The following is a 22,631-nucleotide window of genomic DNA, read 5'->3' on the forward strand; positions in this document are numbered from 1 at the left end:
ATTTTTAGGATCTTCCTTCAGTTTCTGATTCATGATCCAGGTCCAGTTTGTTTAAGATTCCCCCACCTCTTTTGTTTAAATAAGAAGCAAACTTAAAAAAAAAATGGGTTAGTTTTTCAAAAAGAAGGGTCAACCGGGTTTCATTTAACTCACCGAGTCATCGAAACTCAGCCGGATCAACGGGTCTAAACCAAGTTAAGTGCATGACTAGTCCAAATAGTCACCCGAATCAGTTCCCTCACCGGGTCACCGAAACCCGGATCTATCCGAGTTTTAAAATACTATTGAACAGGGTATAAAATCATGATAATGTTTGCTTCAAATGAACAAAGATGAGATAAATATATAAATTCAAATTAACAAAAATAAGATAAGAGATAAATGGATGAGATAAATATATAAATGTGGGTCTTCAAGGTTGTTACATTCCACTGCCGTTCAAATAAACCTAGTCCATGAGGTCGTGTTGCATTGGTTATAATCATCGAGCAATAATGCCTTAACCTCCAACTTCAGTCTAGACGAAAAGTTTGCTAATAACCTTCCTAACAAAGTAAAAGCATGAAATGGACCAATTTAATACCCTGAAATCGTTTTCTCAAAGCACAGATTTATTTTTCTATTGTAGATGCCTTGTTGCTTTTTATAAAATAAAATTAAAATTAACAAAATCAGAATCTGTCTGAGTTATATTTTTTCTTTTATTTTGTTATGTGAAAGATTTTGTGAAAGTGTGAAATCAGAATAAGATAAGAGATAAATGAATAAGTGAAAAATTGTGAAGTGGGTTTTCTTGTTGGCTATATCCTCTTTGTGTAGGAATGAAAGAATAGTTAGTGTGAGAGAGAGAGAGTGGACAACCTTAGAAACAAAAAAACAAAAAATCTGGTTAGGTGAGAAATATTGAGAAAATTATAAGGTACTTTCGGGTCTTGGTATAAATATATGGTTAAATAGGTGTAGACTTTTAATTATAGTTATTTTATAGGAAAATTATTTGTACTTTTAAATGATATAGTATTATGTCATTTTAACTAAAATGGTGGAGTTTTATTTAATATTTCAATTAAATAAAAATTTATCAATAACTTCTCACTTTCTCCTATTATGATCTTTTATTGTGTAAGTGTCTCTTTCATCATAAAATACAGTAATTTTAGTTAAAATAACATAATATTATGTACTTTGAAAGGATAAATATTTTCTTTCTTATTTTATTGTATAAGATAAATCATATAATTTCATAGTTAAAAATTATATAAATATTATGTGAACTAAAGAGCTACATTTATTATTTTATCTCATTTTAATTTTTCTCTTCATCGATCATACCGGAATTATTATAATAACACAATTAAATTTTTATTCCCCTACTATTACCCCATAATTTAACGGTCTTGAGTATAATTTTTATGGTCTCATATGAAGTATTATTATACTCTTTACATGTAAAGTTAATCCATCATTGCTTGTGGATAATTCACATGTACTTCAAGTGAAATTATCAATGAAATTGAAAACATTAGGAAAGAATCCTCTGAATTATGTGGTGGGGACCAAGATGTTATTTTTGTTTAAAAAAATGTTAACTAGTGGTGGGCCATATTAGAGACCAATTAATTCCAACGAAGGAGGAAACCAGGTGCATATAGAGTGGCTGAAACTTAAGGTGAGAGTATCAGAGACGTTTGAGCAAGTAGTGGAAGCTGAGGTGTATGTGGGAACCACATTGTGGATGGTTCCGTGGGTTACATGGCAAATGCGGCGAGACGCAGCATCGCAGGAGTAAAAAGAAAAGAAAAGAAAAGCCAAGCCAATCTTGTGCACTTGCGTTGCGTTCTTCCTTTCCATTCAACTCAACCCACAAATGGGTTTTGTTTTACTTTCTTTTCTCCGCATTTTCTACCCAATATCCCAAAAAAAATATTGTAATGATTTTGGCTTTGTGACGATGAAGTGGCTCCCACTCGCTTCCCTTAGGACTAGGAGGTGAAAACCAAAGCAAGCGTGAGTGGAAGATATCGATTCAAAGTTTATAGTGGAGAAGAAAGGTTAAAAATGAAAATTTAAATTAGATGCTCAACTTTTTACACTGTTATCAATTTATAATAAATTTAACATTCAACTTGTTAAAGTTTTTTACTCACTATAATAAAAAATGATAATTAATATCATGAAGTTTTTATAATGTTATAATTTTTTTACTCGGGTTTAATTGTGTTTGAGATTTGTGACTCTATGAGAAGCTATAGAAACATGTTTACAAAATCTTTATTCATATTATTAACGATAAAATGTTTATTGATATTAGAAGAGAGTTACTTCGAACAAAAGTATAATTAAAGACACAAAGTCAGGTATATAATTTGACACAAACCTTTCACTAGTTCATCAAAGATAAATATCATAACAAGTAAATTATAAAAATTAATCATTTGTGGAAAACAGATATGCTTATCTTAGTGAGTTAAAATCATAAAGACTAAAACATGAATGGATAAAAAAATATAAAAACTTATTTCTTAACTGTATATGTTTTTATACAAATATAAGAATCGATACTTAAAAATTAATTATAAAGACTAAATTTTAAATGAATAAAAAAATTAAAAATTTAAACCATATTTAAAATACGCCTTTTAAATATAGATAAAATAGTGCTAAAAATTTTAATATATAGAAGAGTAAGAATACTATTACAAGATAACAATACAAACAAATGGAAATTTTTTTTTGGCTGATATGGCCTTTGTAGGAAAAAAATATATATTTAAAATATAAATATACGTAAGTAATTTGAGTATATTTTTAAAAAAATATAAATAGAAAAATAATATTTAAAATAAAAAATATTTATATTTAATTTTAAAAATTACATTTGAAATTTAAAAAAAAAAAATAGATGTATTGACTTTTAAAAAAGAAAAATTTTAATTAAATATATAAAGGTGATGTCATAAGAAATTTTTATATTACTACGGTACTAGTAGTCTAGTACAGTCGACAAGTACGAATAAGACAACACGAGGAAGACAGCTAAAACTGGAAGCTGACGCTAGCCGTATACTTTGGCTTCGTCTACTGGTGGAGGAGAGATATGCATCTACGCAAGAGGCGAAACGAGCTTTTATTTGTAGGCCCTTAAATTATTAAACATTTAAATTATAAATTCTCTAACCCCTTTCGTTGATTCCATCTCCTCCTATGTACACGCCTCTTTGCATTCTCCAAAAGTCACCCCGTTATTGTTAGCTTCTTCATTCTCTCTCTTTCTGTCCCTGTCTTCCCACTATTATTAGTCATTTACCCAGACAAATTATCTAACTAGTTTCTTCACTGTCTCCACATACCTCCATACACGAGGATCCAAGGCTATCTATCATATATTTAAGGTAAAATGTGAGTTTTATTTCATTAATTTCACTGTTCTGAAGCTGGAATTATCCGAAATTGATAGCATACCACAAACACAAAGGTTGTTCGGTGTTCCAATAAGCTGCTCCTTCTCACCCTACTAGCTACTACTGTAATGTATGCAAGTCAAATATTGTTCGGAATGGCTGAATCCTCGTGAAAGCTTCAAATAGAACGTCTACGATCAAGGTCATATTAACAATTTCTAATTTGATTTTACCTAAGGTATAACAATAACCGATTGATCATTAATCAATTTCTGAGATTAGTCCAAAAAAATTTTCGTATCATTTTATCAATTTATATGAAAGGAACACCACTTCAACCACATCATTTTATTTTGAAAGCCTTCAATTTATTATTTACAATTACAAAATTACAGCAACTGAGTATTCAACAAACTCTCAGATTCATAAATTGTAGTAATTAAAATGAAAACAACAATTAAAAACAAAAGAAATATCCAGTCATTATTTTTATTTAATATTCATGTTGCAGGGTCACAGGATTGATTACATTACATGTTTCATTTTTGGCAAGGGTAAAATTAAAAAAGAAACTAAATTAAACAACACAAAAACAAAAAGGAGAAAGGATCACCGACGAACCCTCATCTTTCTCTCTCTGTAGAGAAATCCTGTGCCGGTAGTAACTCACAAAAACTCGCTGGACTTCTAAGTCCAGGAAAAAAAAAAAAACCCTTTTCTTCAAAATGAGTAACCAAATAGAGAAATATTACACCATAAGAGACAACACGTGCGTGACCCGTTAAATTGATTCACAAAAAACATGAACCTCAGAGACACACGCAAGAGAAAGAGTCCTCAAATGAAAAGGTTGAGAACTTTCCGGTCTCCGATCCCGCTTTCCAAGCACGCCGTCGTCGTCACGGATTCCTCCGACGTCATCGACGGCGATCCCGGCCGGCGGTTCTCCGAAACTTTCTGCAAAAAAATCGGCGTCAGTCGGAGATCAAGATTGGTCGCCGCCTGAAGCTTCGACAACTCCTCCGGTCGCTTGCGTTTTCCTCCGGCAGAGACCTTATTACTATTATTATTAGATCGCGAGTTCGTGAACCGGAAATTCGGGTTCGGATCTCGGATCCTCCAAATGTCCGTGCAGGCGACTTCAACCTCCGACGCCTCGTCGGTGACCGCAGCAGGAGAATCCAGACCGATAAGCTCCGGCATGTGCTTCAACGTGCCGCCGCGGAGCACCGTCTCCACCGCCGCCTGGCACACGTGCCAGTTTCCGGTCCACAAAAGTCCAACGGCTCCGTTCACCGGATTCACCGTTCTTCCGCACGCTTCGAACAGCAGAGACTGAAACAAAGCTGCATATACAGCACGCAAAATAAAATAAAAAATCATTAGTTCAGAACATTCTGGAAGGAGCGAGAAATAGAGAGAGAGAGAAGTTAGGCTACGAATTAAATTACAAGGTCTTTGGGTTTCGGGGACATTAGAAATGAAGGACATGAGGCCAGCACGACCAAAGAATTTGGCTACGAAAACGGTTGCGTGGCCTTGAGCTTCTGGGCTTTCGATCCATTGCAAACAAGGGCGCAAAATACATGATTCGCTGCAACCCTTTCTAAGAACTCGACAACCGTTGCAACTCATGCCTTTTTTTGGTTATAACAACCTCAAATTAATTAAATCGTGTTGTGTTTTTTAAAGTTTTAATTACACCCTCACATGAACAGGAATAACAGGGAAGAGGAAAGAGAGACTAAGGTTGCTTTGTTTGGTAACAAGGAATAATGGAAATTTGGGTAAACAGAGACACGAATCAGAGAGGATGAGAGAATGAAAATTGAGGTGCAGCTTGGATATAAATAAAGGGAATGAAGAGTATATGAGTTGGGAGAGGTTGGGTTGGTTTAACTATGGTTGGGTTGGGTTGGGTTAGGTTAGTGTCGAAAGTGGATATAAGATATATGTGAGGGAGCGTGAGTGTGTTTCTGCGGGCACTGCTACTTCATGTTTGTATGGAAGGGTGAGATTCCAAGGTCTTGGGCGTGAGCGGCTCCGTGTTTCCGCGCATGGATGTTCCTCAACCGTTGGATTCTTTTTATTTTGATGGCTGTCTTTTCTTTTTATATTTTTTCTCTCTGCAGTTGTATTCGTTTGATCATTGTAATATAACAGGATAAAATTCATTGAATTTCGTACTAGTGGTGGGGTCTCTTTCTTTTTCTTTTTATTCGTCTTTTTTATTTTTGTACAAAATTAATATACGTTGGAATTACCAAATGGGGCTTGTAAGATGGTGGGTATTACCATTGAGTCATTGACCATGGCATTGGCGTGCACAGCTGTATAAGTTTCAACTTTCAAGAAATATTAATAAAATTCAGCATCAGACGCGACGCAAGGCTGCAATCACCAAAAGAAAGGATGAATATCATAAAGTAATTATTTAATTAATGTTATTAATTAAATTAAATATAATATTTTTATTTAAAATATTAATAAAAAATAGTAAAATACCTTTGATTTTTATATTTATTTTTTATTTATTAACTAATATACTAATAAAACTTGTTAATAAAAATTTCTTGTAAAATTGGTGGAATACCTAAAAAGATATAGTATTTAATTTAAGGCACTAATGATTGAGAACTTGGCGTAGGATCAAGAAACAAATAACTATTGTTTTGCCTAGCAATTGGGACATTTAAATTACATGAAAGACAAATAATTTTGGTTTCTTTTATTCCCATCACTTTCAAGCGACATTCGAGCGCACTCGGATTTCGCTCCAACTTGTCCATATACTTTTTGAGAAATTATTGCTTAAATTTAGTTTACATTTTAAGTAAATTAAACATTTATATGTTATTTTATATAAAATAATTATATTAAAATCTGTGCGAAATAATTACTGTATTTTCAAAATAATAATAAATATGTAATAAATTTTCAAATGTAAAAAATAATTGTAAGGTGACCAAATATCACAAACATAGGGGTTATAGTGATTGGTTCAAGAAACTTGACAGATAATAAAAAGTCTTAAGTAATATGTTGAAAAATTGGATGTAGAGGTGACTAAACTAAGATAAATTTTATTTGCAATATCTTATCCTTAAACTATTAATATTTTATTGTTGTATTTGAGATCATTTACTTTTGCATTATTATGTTTCGAGGCCATATATTGCACATTCATTTAAATACAATTATTTTAAATCAAAGATGCTTGAAAATTGCATTTTATTTATGAAAAGACACAATTTGTAAAAAGATTTTCAAACTCAATTTAAGTTGTTAAAGCCACTCGTACAACATATTTAACTATTTAATCTCTTACATATATTGATATAATCATGATTTTAAATTATAAATTTACAAGTAATCTCATTTAAATTTAAATTTAAGGGGCTAGTTATTGTTGGGGTGGTTCCTTATTAATGCTTGCATGCACCTCGTTAAATGGTGCAGGATTCAAGGCAGCCCAACCACGTCAACCATCTCAACCATTATATAAGATTCTAGAAGGAAGGTGGAGGGTTTTTTCCTCCTCTATGTATGGGTTAGAGATTTTGAAAAAGCTTAGAGCTGAGAATCTGAAAGCACATCTAGAAAGAAGTTTGAAGAGTAGCTTCTCTAGAGATGTTTGAGATTACCACCATATTTGATGAATTTTGATTGTACCTCTAGTACAGATAGGGAAGTCTGACTCTTTTGTAATCTTTCTTATTCACAGTGAAAGATTTTTTGGATTAATGTCATGTGATATTTACTTTTTCACATTAAAGAATTTTTTCACGTTAAAATTTGACGGTATCTCTTTGTCTCTCTCTTTTTGTATTTTCAGTTTTTCGGTTGCGTGTTGGTCGATCTGGTGACTTCAGGCCAACTGATAGTGCCAAGCTCCGAGCTCGACTTGCTGACTTTCAATTCACTTTCGTGTTGAATTTGTGGGACCTCGCCCCAACATTGGTATCAGAGCTTGAGTTCAAAGGTTTCTGACGAAGACGAGATGTAGACCAGTGGCGTTGCTTATGACGGGGATATGTTCAAGCTAACTACATATATCTTTACATATTAGAGACCAATGATGCAAGACTATATGTACTGCAAAGACATGTATGAGCCCATCGTTCATGAAGAGATGCTTGAAGGAAAAATCGAGAAGGAAAAGGGCGTGGCCATGATTAGGAAGTACATTAACAAAAGTCTCTTTAAGCATGTGTCTGAGTTCATGAATGCGTACAAGTTATAGACGAAGCTGGAGTCCATGATTCAAAAGAAGACTCCTAGGATTAAGGCACACCTAGTTCGTCGACTTGAAAAGCTAGAATACAAGGATGTCATGAGTATGATTGAACACCTCAACACCTACAAAGGTATTGTAAATCAGTTTTCCAAAGCAGAGATGAAGGTTGATGAGGAGATGCAGGCTCTACTATTGTTGAGCTCGCTGCCAAAAAGCTGGGATACTCTGGTAGTTACTTTAAGTAACTCGACTCCTGATGGAAAGTTGACAATGGACGCCGTGACGGATAGCCTCCTGAATGAAGAATCCAGGAGAAGAGAATAAGGTGTAACCAGCACGTCTTAAATGAACGTTGCTGAGAATAGAGGAAGGTCCGATGTCCGGGGTCAAAGTAAGAGCTGCAGTTGTGACATACATGATAAGTCTAGAAATCGGTCTAGGCCAAAATATAAACTAAATGCTTCTACTATGGGAAGCCCAACCACAAGATGCCTGACTACAAGTTTCTTATCTTCTTACAGAAGCGTTGAGTTCGGAGTAGTGAAAATAAGAAATTAGGTGACAAGTAAAATTATTGGAGTCAATGATGTAACCCTGACCACGGATGTCAGGTGCCGACTTATGCTGAAGGATGTAAAGCATATGCTTGACATGCGATTGAACCTAGTCTTAGTAGGCAAGCTGGATGATACCAGGTTAGTGAACTATTTCAGAGGAAGTAGATGGAAATTGGCCAAGGAAAATTTGATCGTTTCCTGAGGCAAGAAAGAAGGCTCCTTATACGTGATGCAAGGGAAGATAAATGGTGGAGAAACCAACTCTATCCGAGATGGACCTAACATGGAGTTATGGTATAAGTGCCTTGACCACATGAGCGAAAAAACACTTCAGATCCTGAGCAAGAAAAGACTTATGGCTAGGTTGAAAGGCCAAGTGTTGGAGAGCTGCACGCATTGCCTAACTGGAAAGCAGTACCGGGTTTTGTTTGTAAGACTGGATCAGCCCAAACGATGCAGCTATATTCTTGACCTTGTACATACCAATGTATGCTCCATGTTAGATAAATCCCTTGGAGAAGCTTAGTATTTAATTTCTTTTATTGTTGTCCATTCCCACAAGTTATGGGTATATTTGTTAAAGTCAAAAGACAAGGTATTATAAGCCTTCAAAGAATTTCATGCTATGGTGGAAAAAGAGACTGGTAAGAAGCTGAAAGTGATATGATCTGACAATAATGGTGAGTAATGCGGCTCGTTCGATGCTTATTGTATAGCGGTCGGGATAAGACTAGAGAAGATTACCCCAAAGACTCTGCAGCTGAGTGAAGTTGCTGAAAGGATGAATCGGACTATAGAAGAAAGGGTCCAAAGTATGTTGCCCCATGTTGAGTTATCGAAATCATTCAGGGGAGAGACAGTTCACACTGCAGTTGACTTGATTAATCTATGACCATCATAGCCATTAGAAGGAGAAACTCCAGAAGAAGTTTGGACAGGTCAAAAAGCGAGTTATAATCACCTAAAGGTGTTGGGATGACAAGCTTTTGTGTATATCCCTAAAGATGAAAGGGCGAAGCTCAATGCAAAGATAAAAGAATGTATCTACTTCGATTGATCGAGATGCGAGTTTAGATTTTGACTTTGGGATCCAATCAACAAGAAATTACTAAGAAGCCAAGATGTAATCTTTCATGAAGACAAGACTATCAAAGACATCTCAAAGTCCAAAGTCCAGGTTATTGTCTGATGTGAAGAACCCGACCCTTCTATCCAAGCTGGAGCAGGAGAGAAAGAAACCAAGAAAATGATGTAAATGACTAGTAACAAGAACCAACTGTTGAAGTTGATGCTAAGGTCCGAGATGAGAATGATGAGCTAGACTCTCAAACTGAAAATCAACTCAGACACACTACACAAGTGAGACGACCTTCCATTAGGTACCCACCTGACGAGTACATTAATTTTGCTAAAGATGGAGAACCCCAAAGCTATGGTGAGGCCATGACGAGCTCAAATAAGAAAGAATGAGAGAAGGAAATGTAGGACGAGATGAAGTCCTTGAACGAAAATCAAACTTATGAGTTGATCGAGCTGCCTCAAGGAAGACGAGCTCTGAAAAATAAGTGGGTGTACAAAATTAAACATGAGGAGAATGGTTGGAAGCCGGGATACTAGGCCGGAATCGTAGTAAAATGATGTAATCAAAAGAAGAGAGTTGACTTTGAAGAAAAATTTTCTCCTGTTGCGAAGATGACTGTTGGGTTCAAAAGCTGTTGGGTGAAAAGTATATTATGATGAAAACGTTCCTCAGTTCACTAAGAAAGAACATAGTTGTTTTCTTAGTTCAACCCAAGTGCGCAAGTGCACGCATCTAGTTATAAATGGGAGAGATAATCGTTCCCACGAGGATAGAACTCTAATTAATGTCTTATACTGTTTTATAAAGAATGAAAATGAAAAGAAAAGTTAGTAATTGACCTGTTTGGTCAAACGTTCCTTACTGTCTTGACAATGTTCCTTAAAGACAGTATGTTCAATTAGACAGCAAATAGTTCATCGCTTCGTTATGTATGTTATCCTGCTTGTTTAGGGAAGGATCAACAATATTCATGAGAGTTTTATAGATACAAGATTAAACAAAGAAGAAAAATACAAAAAGTAATAACAATATTCAAGAGACAACAGGGTGGATGGTTTAAAAACAATAATAACTGACGGAGAAATCCATTGCTCCATTCTTAAGTGGTTTGTTTCTCTACTCAGGACCCAACACTTGTGTATTTGTTCCAATTTCTTTTCTGCCAACGTCTGTTTACTCAGCTTATGGACTAGATGGCTCACAAGTTTCCATATTCCTATGGCTCCCTTGACTCCAACAGGTACTTAGTGCAGAACCTTAAAATGAACGAAGTGGTCCTTTATTCCTAAGGCAACCAGCAGTAATTTTCCACAAGACTGCCTTCCCCCTCTGGTTAAACTGTCTGAAATGCCTTCCTTATGGAAGATCCTTTCTCAGTATGTGTTCGATTTCCAAAGATACACAATGAATATAGCACACTTAACCAGAGAAACACAAAAGCTGTAATACAAGAGTTTCGAAAATAACTTTTTAAGAACTTTGCAGTTTTTCCATTCCACAGATATTTTAGCCCATGGCAACTAGTTTAAACATAACTATTCCAAACTGAAATCTCATAGACCCGAGATTCAGTTCAGAGATAACGAGTGGAAAAGAGAGAAATAACACTTGTATTTAAATAAAAACAAATTGATTACAATAAAGTGAAAAGTGGAGAAGATGGTTGTTGCTCGTGAGGAGTCTCAAGTGGGTGATACAGAAAGAAGAAGAAGTGTTATCAATTAACTAAAGTGAAAACTATAAAAATAAAAACTACAAAAATAAACTAAGTGATCTCTTCTTAAGGAATTCAATTTCTCAGGAATTCGATGGATGTCTTCATGCTGGAACGTCCTATTTATAGGTAGAAGAGTGAATGACAAGCTTGTAAATTCTTTGGAGTCGGTTTCTTGACTGCATGAAAGGGGCGGTGTGAACAGTGCTTTTGAGGGGCGCACGTGGCTGGATGAGACAGTTTTTGTTGAGATTTTTCTTTCCTTCTGACCTCCCTCATCTTTTCGGCTAATAGGAACCGTTTATTCCCTGTTGTGCACCTTTCTCCTTGGTTGAGTGTTGCCCACTTGTGTTTAATTGGAAACTTCTTTTCAACATTTCCTGAAAAGTGGTCAGAAAGATTTAGTGAGTGAATGAGGTGTATTTAATGTTCCAAATTCGTTCCCCTTTTTATATACTTTCCAAAGATTAAGTCACCTTTCGTTCCCCACTGTGTTTTTGTGATAAATATATAAAACATGTGCTTTTAGTACTAAATTGCTCATCAGGTGAGTGAACGGATGGTATTTTGCCATCAAAATGGGCTTAGATGGGCACAAATTTTTGTCCCATGAAACACCCCAAAACTAAACTGTTGGTTGTCCTCAAATAACTCAAAAATAGTGGCTTAGGCTGCTCAATTTCAAAGAATAGCTCAACTTCAGAAACTTGAGCAAGCAAGTAATCATAAACTTTTCAAAGATTGAACTACTTTCCACAGGTGTTGAGTAGAAAGAATTTTTTCCCAGGTGAGTGATGATTGCTGATCTTCTGTCTCACTATCACCCAGGGTTGGTGTTTCTCTGTCCATTCTTGGATGTGATTCTTCAAACTTGCTTATCTGCTGCTTTCCTAAGAAGTGCAGGTGTCTTCCATGTCAAAGATCTTTGTGAAAAGGGTTGATGGAAGGGTTTTAAAGGTGGAATGGTACAAGTTTTGAGTCAAGGAACAGTTCTTTTATGCTTTCAGAGCTGGACTTTTCTGTTTGAGTGAACACCTTGTCTTTTGTACCTTCTTCTCCTCCTTTGGATCCTTTGGAGGAAGCTTTTCTGGTATTTTCTTCTGAATTCTTTTGAATGGTTGTTCCCATTTTTCTTTTTCTTTCTTTTTGTCCTTTGTGCTCATTTCGAATTTGTTCCTTGCTCCTTTTAATTGACCTGGGAATGAGTGTAAGTGTGTGAGGGTAAAGTTGTGGTGTGAATGGGAACGAAAGTGTTTTGGATGATTGTGAGGGGGTTAGTGTTTGGTGATTTGATCCTTGTTAGTGAAATTCACCTTTTCTTCTGCAGTACTTACAGCATCAAGGCAAGTTTAGAAGTTTCATTGTGGTGACACCTCAGGAACGCTCTCATGAGTAAGTGTTGTGCATTTTTCGTTCCTCACCAGTTTTAGTTCACACATATCAGCATTCTTCAAAAATCCTAAGATTAAATTCATTTCACCTTTCCTATGTCAAGTATTCAGAGTAAGAACAAGTATGATTACTTAGTGACTTTGTGTTTCATGCCATTGGTTATTCAAAGTTTCACAGCCACAGTACTATAAATGAGATGTATGCTCCAAAGAGTTTGAGCAAAAAGATTTTTCTATTTCAAAAAGAAATTACAATTACACTAAGGAACAGAAAGGGAAATAAAAAGGAAATAACAGAAAGCAATAAATGGGGAATAAAAAATAGGAGGATCTTTCTCCTTTTCAATAAGGACGTCTCTTGTTCAGATCAGAATTCTTCTCAGCATCACGTTCTTCCTGTGTGGGTGGTCTCCTACTGAGCTGTTCTCTTAGTCTTCTTACTTCAGCCTCATGGAGCCACTTCTCAGCTTCTTTCAGTAGATCGCTGATCACAGCAGTGAGGTGCACAATGGTGGATCTCATCATTATCCTACCATTGTGGATGTGCACCAGTTGTCCCTCCAGATCCAGTATTCGGTGTTCCAGCTGAGTGATTTTCCTCTCCAAATATGTACCAAAAGCTTTGAGAGCTTCTTTGGTTTCTGTTCGTTCCTCAAAATTTTTGAGGAGGAGTTTCTTAAGCTGCAGTTCAGCTCTAGTGTTGTGCAGGGAGTGAGCAAGTTGCAGGCACTCAGATGCTTTCTTGATTTCGTCCCTGACAGCTTGCAAGGTTAGTGCAGATGGTGCAGTCCTGATGTTGCTGATGCTGTCTCTGTTGGTGTTAAGAAGCTGCTCTCTTTCTGTTCTCTGTTGTTCCTAGAATTTGTTAACAGCATAAGAGAGTAGATTCATTCCGTTCCTAAGAGCCTTCAGCTCTTCAGTGGTATCAGTCATGTTGATCTGAGGAACGAATGGAGTCTCAGGCAGCAACTTCTCCATCTTCTTCCCCATCATTTCAAACAGTTCAGCAATCCCTATCTGGGATTTTCTTCTTGAGCCAATGGGGATTGCTGGAATTGGGGAAGCAGGCTTCTTCTTCTTCTAGTTGATGTTGCCAGAAGCTGGAGGTCCTTCAGGTGTTTGCCTGACAGCAACCTCCTGTATTTTTGAGGAAGAGGGGGAAATTGTTGTTTGTTCCTCCATCAGTAGAGGGACTTCCAAGCCCCCCTCTTCTGCCAGAGCCCTAGCTATGGCCTCGTCCCCAGAAGTATCGGGACGGATGATGGGGCAAGAGAGGGGCCCTCCCAGACTGAGTTGTCGGGGGACAATTGGCTTTTTCTTTTTAGAGGATTCAACAAGAATCCTCTTTCCTTTATCAAGGTTCTTCTGTGGCTGAGCCTCTTGCTCAGCCACCTGTTCTTCTGCAGCAGGTGCTGCATCTGTTTCTTTCATTCCCTCTCCTATTTATAGGTAGAAGAGCGAATGGCAAGCTTGTAAATTCTTTGGAGTCAGTTTCTTGACTGCATGAAAGGGGCGGTGTAAATAGTGCTTTTGAGGGGCACACGTGGCTGGATGGGACAGTTTTTGTTGAGATTTGTCTTTCCTTCTAACCTCCCCCATGTTTTGCTTTCCTTTTCGGCCAATAGGAACCGTTTATTCCCTGTTGTGCACCTTTCTCCTTGGTTGAGTGTTGCCCATTTGTGCTTAATTGGAAACTTCTTTTCAACGTTTCCTGAAAAGTGGTCAGAAAGAATGAGTGAGTGAAGCAGGTGTATTTAGTGTTTCAAATTCGTTCCTCTTTTTATATATTTTCCAAAGATTACGTCACCTTCCGTTCCCCACTGTGTTTTTGAGATAAAGATATAAAACTTGTGCTTTTAGTGCTGAAGTTGCTCATCAGGTGAGGGAACAGATGGTATTTTGCCATCAAAATGGGCTTAGATGGGCACGAATTTTCGTCCCATCAATGACTTCGGTCCGAACTATATTAGCTATAGCGGCTTCAATGGACCTTGAAGTTAAACAAATGGATGTGAAGACGGCATTCCTTCCTGGCGATCTTGACGAAGAAATATATATGGAGCAACCTGAAGGGTTTCGAGCTCCATGTAAAGAAGAACCAGTTTGTCATTTGAAGAAGAGTCTGTACGACCAAGCAGAAGTTCATGAAGAAAGAGGCCAATCACAGCGTATTTGTGAAGAGGTATGAGGCTGGTGACTTTCTAATTTCACTTTTATATGTTGACAACATGCTTATTGTAGAGAAAGACAAATTAAGGATAGCTGCCCTAAAAAGACTCTAAGTTTGTTATTCACAATAAAGGACCTCGGCCCTGCAAAGCAAATTTTTGGAATCAAGATAATAAGAGACCAACAAAGAAAGCTACTGCGGCTGAGTAAAGAAAAATACATTGAGAAGATTCTTAAAAGATTTAGCATGGGAAAAGCCAATACAATTAGCATCTCATTCGTCGGACACATAAGGTTGAGTCAAAAGCTATGTCTGAGATCAGATGAAGAAAAAGGTGAGATGCTGAAGATCCTGTACCAGTCTGTCGTCGGAAGCTTGATGTATGCAATGGTTTGTATGAGATCTGACCCGGCGTATGCTGTTGGAATGGTGAGCCAATATCTGTCGAACCCCGACAAAAAGCACTCGGAAACCATTAAGTGGATTTTCAAGTATCTCCAAGGAACGACAAATTTATGCCTCAGTTTTGGAGAAGGTAAGGGCGAGCTGTAAGACTACACGAATGCTGACTTAGGGGCAGATGTCGACTCTAGAAAGTCGACAACATAATGAGCACTTTTGATGACATAGGCCGAGTAGATAGCCATGATTGAGTCTTGCAAATAAATGTTGTGGATGAAGAAATTTCTTCTAGAACTCGACCATGATCAAGACAACTACGAGCTGAAGTGTGAAAATCAAAGCGCTATTCATCTAATGAAGAACTCAACCTATCACTCCCGCACTAAACACATTGATGTGAGGTATAACTGGATCCAGGATGTGGTGGAGGATGGAAAACTCGAACTCGCCAAAGTGCATACCGAACTCAATTGGTTCGACATAATGACCAAGCCGATACTAGTAAGAAAATTTGAAGACTGTTGTGAGGGTATCGAGCTGTTGAACCCGACACATTAAAGTCAGAAGGGGGAGATTTGTTAGAGTGGTTCCTCATTAATGCTGGCATGCACCTCATTAAATGGTGCAGGATTCTAGGCAGCCCAACCACCTCAACCATTATGGAAGATTCTTGAAGGAAGGTGGAGGGTTTTTCCTTCCCATATATATATCCACTTGAAGACCTTTATATGGGTTAGATATTTTGAAAAAGCTTAAAGCTTATAATTTGAAAGCACCTCTAGAAAGAAGTTTGAAGAATGTCCTCTTTAGAGACGTTTGAACCACCATATTTGGTGACTTTGATTGTTCCTCTAATGCAGCTAGGTAAGTCTGACTCTTTTGTAATCTTTCTTATTCACAGTGAAATATTTGAAAGACTAATGTCACGTGATTTTGCCTTCTTCACATTGAAGAAGGTTTTCCACGTTAAAATTTGACTGTCTCTCTGTCTTTATCTTTCTGTATTTTTAGTTTTTCTGCTGCATGTCGGTCAACCTAGTGACTTCAGGCCAACCTGATAGTGCCGAGTTTGATATGTTGACATTCGATTCACTTCTGCGTTAAATTTAATGGATCTTTTCCCATAGTTATACTTACCTCCCCTTATAATCTTACCTATTACTTACTATTCAATTAAATTATTAGAGAAGTTAAATAAAAGATTGCACCTATTAGATCTAAATTTGATGTAACTATAATAGGAGCTCATTTTCAGTGCATCGAGAGTATATACTCATTTGTTAAAAAAGGAAAAATATAGGAAATGAGTGAAAATAACTATAAAAGTCAGGATAGTGTAAAAGTGTTACTTTTTGCCATATTTAGTAAATGATGTACCGAACACTCTGTAGAACGGCAGTAATAAAAATATTTTCCCATAATAGAGATGGTAAACAAAGGGTGGTAAGTATAACTAGTTTCTAAATTTAATTATTATATATCACTACTAAAAAAAAAGTTGATTTACGATGGAATTTGGTAATTTGTGATGGAATTTTATCCGTCACAAATCAGATTTTTTTTAGTAGTGAATGTTTTAGGTCCTATGTTTTATTAATTTCATGTTAACTATATATTTTAGTAAAGTAAAATTTTAATAACAAAGCCTAATTTAAGGTCATGTATTTTTAACTTCGATTTGTGATGTAATATCCAATCTTCTCTTTCTTATGACGCAGTTATTACTCAATAATAATTTCTTATAATTTTTATGTTCTTCTCTTATTTTATTTCTTTACTACTAAAGTCTCTCTCTTTTTTTGGTAAATAAGTCTCTTTTATTTATTTACCAAAACAAGTCTCTTTTATTTCACGCTAAATAGTTTTTTCAAATTATGAAAATAGAGTTGTGCAACATAAATGTCTACTTACAATATCTAATTATAAAATTATAAAATAAAGATAATACTCATTATTTTTTTCCTTATCGAGTTATCTATTTTCCTTAAAAAAAGGTTTTTTTTTTTTTTTTTTTAAATAACATTCTCCTATGTTTGTTGCCTTCATGTTTAACTCTTAAAATACAAGATCATTTTTAAAGGTAATTTCAAATGCACTCGCACAAAAGTGTTATCTATCAACTTAAAAACATAATTCTAATTATTATTTTTTCAAATACATTTCACATTTTTTAGTTTATATTATAGAGAAGATAATATGATGAGAATGTTAATAATGAAATAAAAAATAATAATTTCATATGTCTAAAAGTTGGGAACACTAATCTTGATTAAAAATTAATTATATATGTTTAATAACTTTAAAAAAAGCCTGATTTTTTGTTGTTGAATAAATCACAGGTATCCTCCACCGGAAACAATCCTGTTCAGGGCGGATCCAGAATTAAGGTTTTAAATTCCTTCCAAAGATGGTACTGGGGAGAATCGAACACACTTTTTTATCCCCACCTATTCAACTCTCATGCACCAACTGAGCTATTATTATTTTTAGCCTCATTTTGTACTTTAATTATATGCTCTTAAGTTTTCTAAGCCGCCTTGTTAACAATTAATTAAACTCACGATGTGAACAGTAATTACAATTTTGCTTTGTTCAACTAGTATAACTCCCTTAAAATCGTCTTGTGTACTAATCTAAAACATTTTTTAGCTGTTAATTTTGGATATATTTCAAATAATTTATCACTTCGCAACTAGTCTGATTCGGGGAGGGTCCCGAGATATAGGCTTTAAACATTTTTAAGCTCCTAATTTTGAATTCTTAATCTCTATATAACGAAAAAGAGTGGTACTATATATTGTCGTGGGGTTATTTGATTTTGTGTATTTTTTCATAAAAAAAGTGCATTTGTAGGAGAATGACTATTCCCACATACTAACACGAGACTTTTCAGTGTGCTTTTTCCTCACTCGCACACTTCCCGAAAAAACTTCCCAGGAGGTCACCCATCCCAGAATTGCTCCAAGTCAAGCACGCTTAACTATGGAGTTCTTCCGTTCTGGGCTACCAAAAAGTAGATGCATCTTGTTAGTATAGGTAGTACCAATTAATTCTTATAAGCTATTCCAAACTGTGCAGTCTCATACCTGCACAGTCTTTGGAATCCCTCTCTTTCGGGTGTCGATTCGATTCATTTATGCATGTAACCCCCCGCTGGAAGCTTGTCAGGAGCCGCTCATTGTCCATGCCCTTTCGCACCGGCGAACACTCCCCACCCTCGTCAGCGCTCGGGATGTTACATGCCCACCAGCTTCCACCTGGTTCGTCCTCGAACCACACCGTACTAGAAGAGAGACCCTGCTCTGATACCATTTGTAACTCCCGGCCGCTTCAAGAATCAATGACTATCCCCACATACTAACACGGGACTTTTCAGTGTGCTTTTTCCTTACTCGCACACTTCCCGGAAAAACTTCTCAGGAGGTCACCCATCCCAGAATTGCTCCAAGTCAAGCACGCTTAACTATTGAGTTCTTCCGTTCTGGGCTACCGAAAAGTAGATGCATCTTGTTGGTATAGGTAGTACCAATTAATTCTTATAAGTTATTCCAAACTGTGCAGTCTCATACCTGCACGATTTTTGGAATCCCTCTCTTTCGGGTGTCGATTCGATTCATTTATGCATGTAACCCCCCGCTGGAAGCCTGTCAGGAGCCGCTCCTTGTCCATTCCCTTTCGCACCGGCGATCACTCCCCGCCCTCGTCAGCGCTCAGGATGTTACAATTGGCAAACGTCTAATTTGATTATTTGTTTTATTAGGGATAATGAGAAATTAATAACTTTTTCGTATTCATTTATTTGGACAAATACTTGTGAATTTTCATGGAGTCATGATGAACTGGGTTGGGTTGGAATATTAAGTGGAGGAGGCAACTTAACGCTTATAGAGAATTTAATAATTAAAGCTATAATCAGGAGCACCAAACTATATTTACAAATTAATAAAACTTGGCCTTAAAGAAGACTGGTTTTCCTAAAAATTAACAAAAATGCCCGCAAATGTTATTAGATTTTTTGAAAGAGTAATGATCATCAAATATGTACTATTGGTTATAGGAAGATTTAAACTCTTATACATAATGAATGGAGTTCTTATTCATATATCTTCAATCACTTAAAAAAATTATATTTAGATGTGATTAGTTCAATAAGAATTGGACTATGTCACACACAGTTGAGCCTGATCCAATAGCTATCTGAATTTTTGTTGGAATAAGTGTTGCAAGATGACGACTCCATAAGATGCTCTGCGACTTCGCAAGATGCTCTGCGAGATGGAGGATTTGAAGTTGAGTGTCTTGATTGGTTGAGACAAATATGAGAATCCCTGCAAGGCACTCCAACGTTCCAGTTAATATGTAGTTAAGAAGGAATAGATGATCATATCTAGGCTCCTAGCCTCTATTATATAGTGGTTGATTGTCCTGCTTATACCACCTTAATATAGTAGCATTCATTGGTTAGGTGAAGTGAATTTTGTAACTTATCTTGTGTGTAGAATGTCTATTTGTGGGCTATGTTTTATAAGTGTACTTGAAATCAGGTACCTGTTCCATAGTGATTGACTATTATGGTAGCTATAGAGCTTTAAGCTATTAATGTCGTGTGTCAGAATACTTGTAGGATAGCATTGATGCGAGATCACCGCATTTCCCTAACTTTGAAGTCTTGGTCGTTGAGGCTTTTAACAATTTATGAACTGGGCATGATATCCACGTGAGATTGGTCCAAATAAAGGTATTTTTATTTATGGTAACTCATATACTATGTTCTGAACGCAAATTTACGAGCCTTAAAGATGATAAAGAAGATTGTAGTCTAGTCATTTATATATGTGAAAAAATCACGGATTGGACGACAAGGCGTGCATATGACAAAAACTTTTATTTCAAATTACTAGGCAAACTGACCGTACTAAGAAATTTTACAAATGTTTCTACATGTCAAAGCACATTTGAAATATTTCTCCAAACTTGAGCAGTCAGACGCGTCAGAAAATATGACGCGATTAGTCCCATCAGAATACTTGACGTGATCTGTTGCCATGTTGAATTTTAGCCACAGTCCCGTCATTATATTTGACAAGACCATATAGCATTAATCTCATCATACAAGTTGACGTGATATAGTCAGCATTGGTCTCGTCATACTAATTGACGTGATCAAGTTAGCATTGGTCCCGCCATATTACTTGACGACACATGTGGTTGTTGGTAGAAATATGGTAAGCGTGGGGGCAGTGTCTCGTAATGAGTACATACAAAAGTAGTCTCGTTACTAACAATTACGGGAGTACTTTACCAAATTGGTTATATATAGACCCTCCAATCTGAGAATGAGTTTCTCAATATGTCACAATTTACTTAGTTCTGATGTTTCTATTTCTGTATTTGATATTTACACACCCGTGCTTCATTCCTAATTTATTTTCTATCACTTGCAATGTGTATTTAATGTCATTGTTTATTTACTTATTTTGAGTCACCATTATCCTCTAATTTTGTGTTATTTGCATAAAAACACAATACTACAATGGATCAATTTCGTTCATTCATATATTATAATGGTTCTAAATTAACAGTGTAGGCGGTTTGAGCTTCGAAAGGGAAAAAAGTGAAATGTATATTGTCTGAGACTTGTCCATTGAAGATCTACATGAGAAGATCCGTTAGAAGTTGAAGTTGTAACAAAATCAGATAATATCTTCAGTTACGGGTAGAGGCCCATGTGGAAATCGCAAATATGCAGGTTTTGAAATATCTGATGATGAGGACATAGACATTTTCCTTGGAACATTTGTCCAAAAATCTACTACGTCTCAATTTGTTGAGTTATACGCAGATATTGAGACATCAGATGATCTGGCAACACCGATTCACGGGTTGGACCTTAACAATCAGAAACAAAATCCATCGTCATCAGTACCCCAGCCCACACAATCAAGTTGAAGCAAATATTTGTAAGCAAGTTGGAACATTTTAGTAGGATGTATAACACAAACATGATCATTTTATCGTTCTTACGTTATCTCGACCTATCTAGTCAAGCTCTCTTTGGTAATCCCTCTGGTGAAATCGCCATCGCCGCAAGACCACATTATGAAACCTACAAAACATAACACAACAACAACACAAATAAATGAAAGGAAAACCATACAAATTTTTTAAAATCTCAAAGAAAAATCATGCTTTTTCCATACCATCGTCCATAGTGATTAGCTGGGTCACTGGGTAGTGGAACGGGAGGTGCTATGATAGGAAATTTGCTCCATGCCCATATCTGTAACAATAGCATACATCCCCCAATGTCTTTAGCCCTAGAAGATGTGGCCTGACATAGCTCACAAAATGGTATTGCGAGAACAGCAGAACCCCAGCTATATGTACGAGTATGCTCAAAGTCCCCATTCAATAATTGGATGTATCAATAAGAGACTACTAAACTAGACTTGTCACATATAAAAAATCCTCTAAATAGACGCATAAGATAAGCACGGGTGTACTTAATATGACCCTCGTTAGTAGCTGAATGCTCGGCCCAATGAGCCCAATGATGGGTCAACCAACTCATCTTAAGGTTCCCTCCCTCCAAATCCTCTGCGAGTAGAGATAGTCTCATGTACTGCTGAATTACATCCTGCCAGTTGCCATGCGTATAGCCGGAGTGGCTAAACTCAGAATGGTCTCTACATCTTGTAAGGTGACAGTCATCTCTCCAACAGGCATACGGAAGGTGTGAGTCTCCGGCCTCCACCTCTCTACTAGTGCAGTAATTAGCCGATGGTCAATCTGCCAACAAAAAGTTAAGAACAAAAATATAAAGGTCCTATGTTATCGGTAACATGTAAAAATAATTAACAATAACTAAATTGACAATTAAACCATATCGGTAACATTTAATACCTGCAAAAAAACTATTTCAACCAAAAAGTTTAAGTTGTATGATACTACATTAATAGTTTTATATTTTTTTAACATACACCCTTATATGAGAACTCATTAGGATTAAAAGATAGATGATGCATCAGGCTCTGTTAAATTTTTTTCATAATATTTAATTATTTTTATTAATAGAATGAGACAGTGAGAATTGAACTCATAACCAATTAGTCATGTTGGCTATGATATCATGTAAAAGAATAGTTCAATCGAAAAGCTTAAGTTGTTAGATGAGATTACATTAATAATTTTTTATTTTTCTAACAACAGTATCTTTATTAATAAAATAAAAATATATATAATAAAAAAAATTGGAATTCATGCTACGAAGGAAAGCATGTCTGATCTATTGAATAGTAGTAAATTAAAATGCGAAGGATGGCACATCTACTACTTGTAAGCAAATTGTGAAAATGAGGCGAGGACTCATCCAGATTCTAATCCAAGTTAGTTTATTTAAACCATTGCCGGCTCCTCCCAGGCTCCCACCAAGACACACGCACGCTTAAAAACCACTCTGGAGATTTGAGACAAAGACCTTATCGTTAATAAACATACTTTCTTCTCTAAACACATTGTAGAGTTTCTGCGTATAATATAAGATGCAATTTTGTTATTGCCATACTTAACGAACGATAATTGATGTTGTTTAATTAATATTATTTTTAATTTTTTTAGCATTATTTTTTAATTTTGGTACTTCTGTTAAGAGTCTATTTGGATCCTTTCTTTTTTAAGC

General features: G+C 36.0%; 1 protein-coding gene across 1 annotated transcript; it reads right to left on the reverse strand.

Annotated features, from left to right (window-relative positions):
- Positions 1–3,882: 3,882 nt before the first annotated feature.
- Positions 3,883–5,239, reverse strand: LOC133307159 (LOB domain-containing protein 38-like). Its single transcript, XM_061507611.1, has 2 exons — positions 4,853–5,239; positions 3,883–4,747 (listed from the first exon to the last, which is right to left on the reverse strand). The coding sequence occupies exons 1-2, from the start codon at positions 5,034–5,036 to the stop codon at positions 4,239–4,241; spliced, it is 693 nt and encodes a 230-aa protein (XP_061363595.1). The 5' UTR covers positions 5,037–5,239; the 3' UTR covers positions 3,883–4,238.
- Positions 5,240–22,631: the final 17,392 nt, after the last annotated feature.

The sequence above is a fragment of the Gastrolobium bilobum genome, unplaced genomic scaffold (assembly GCF_033153095.1).
Source record: "Gastrolobium bilobum isolate Gb01-03AN ecotype WA unplaced genomic scaffold, APGP_CSIRO_Gbil_v1 utg1853, whole genome shotgun sequence".
In the NCBI taxonomy this organism is placed as follows: domain Eukaryota; kingdom Viridiplantae; phylum Streptophyta; class Magnoliopsida; order Fabales; family Fabaceae; genus Gastrolobium; species Gastrolobium bilobum.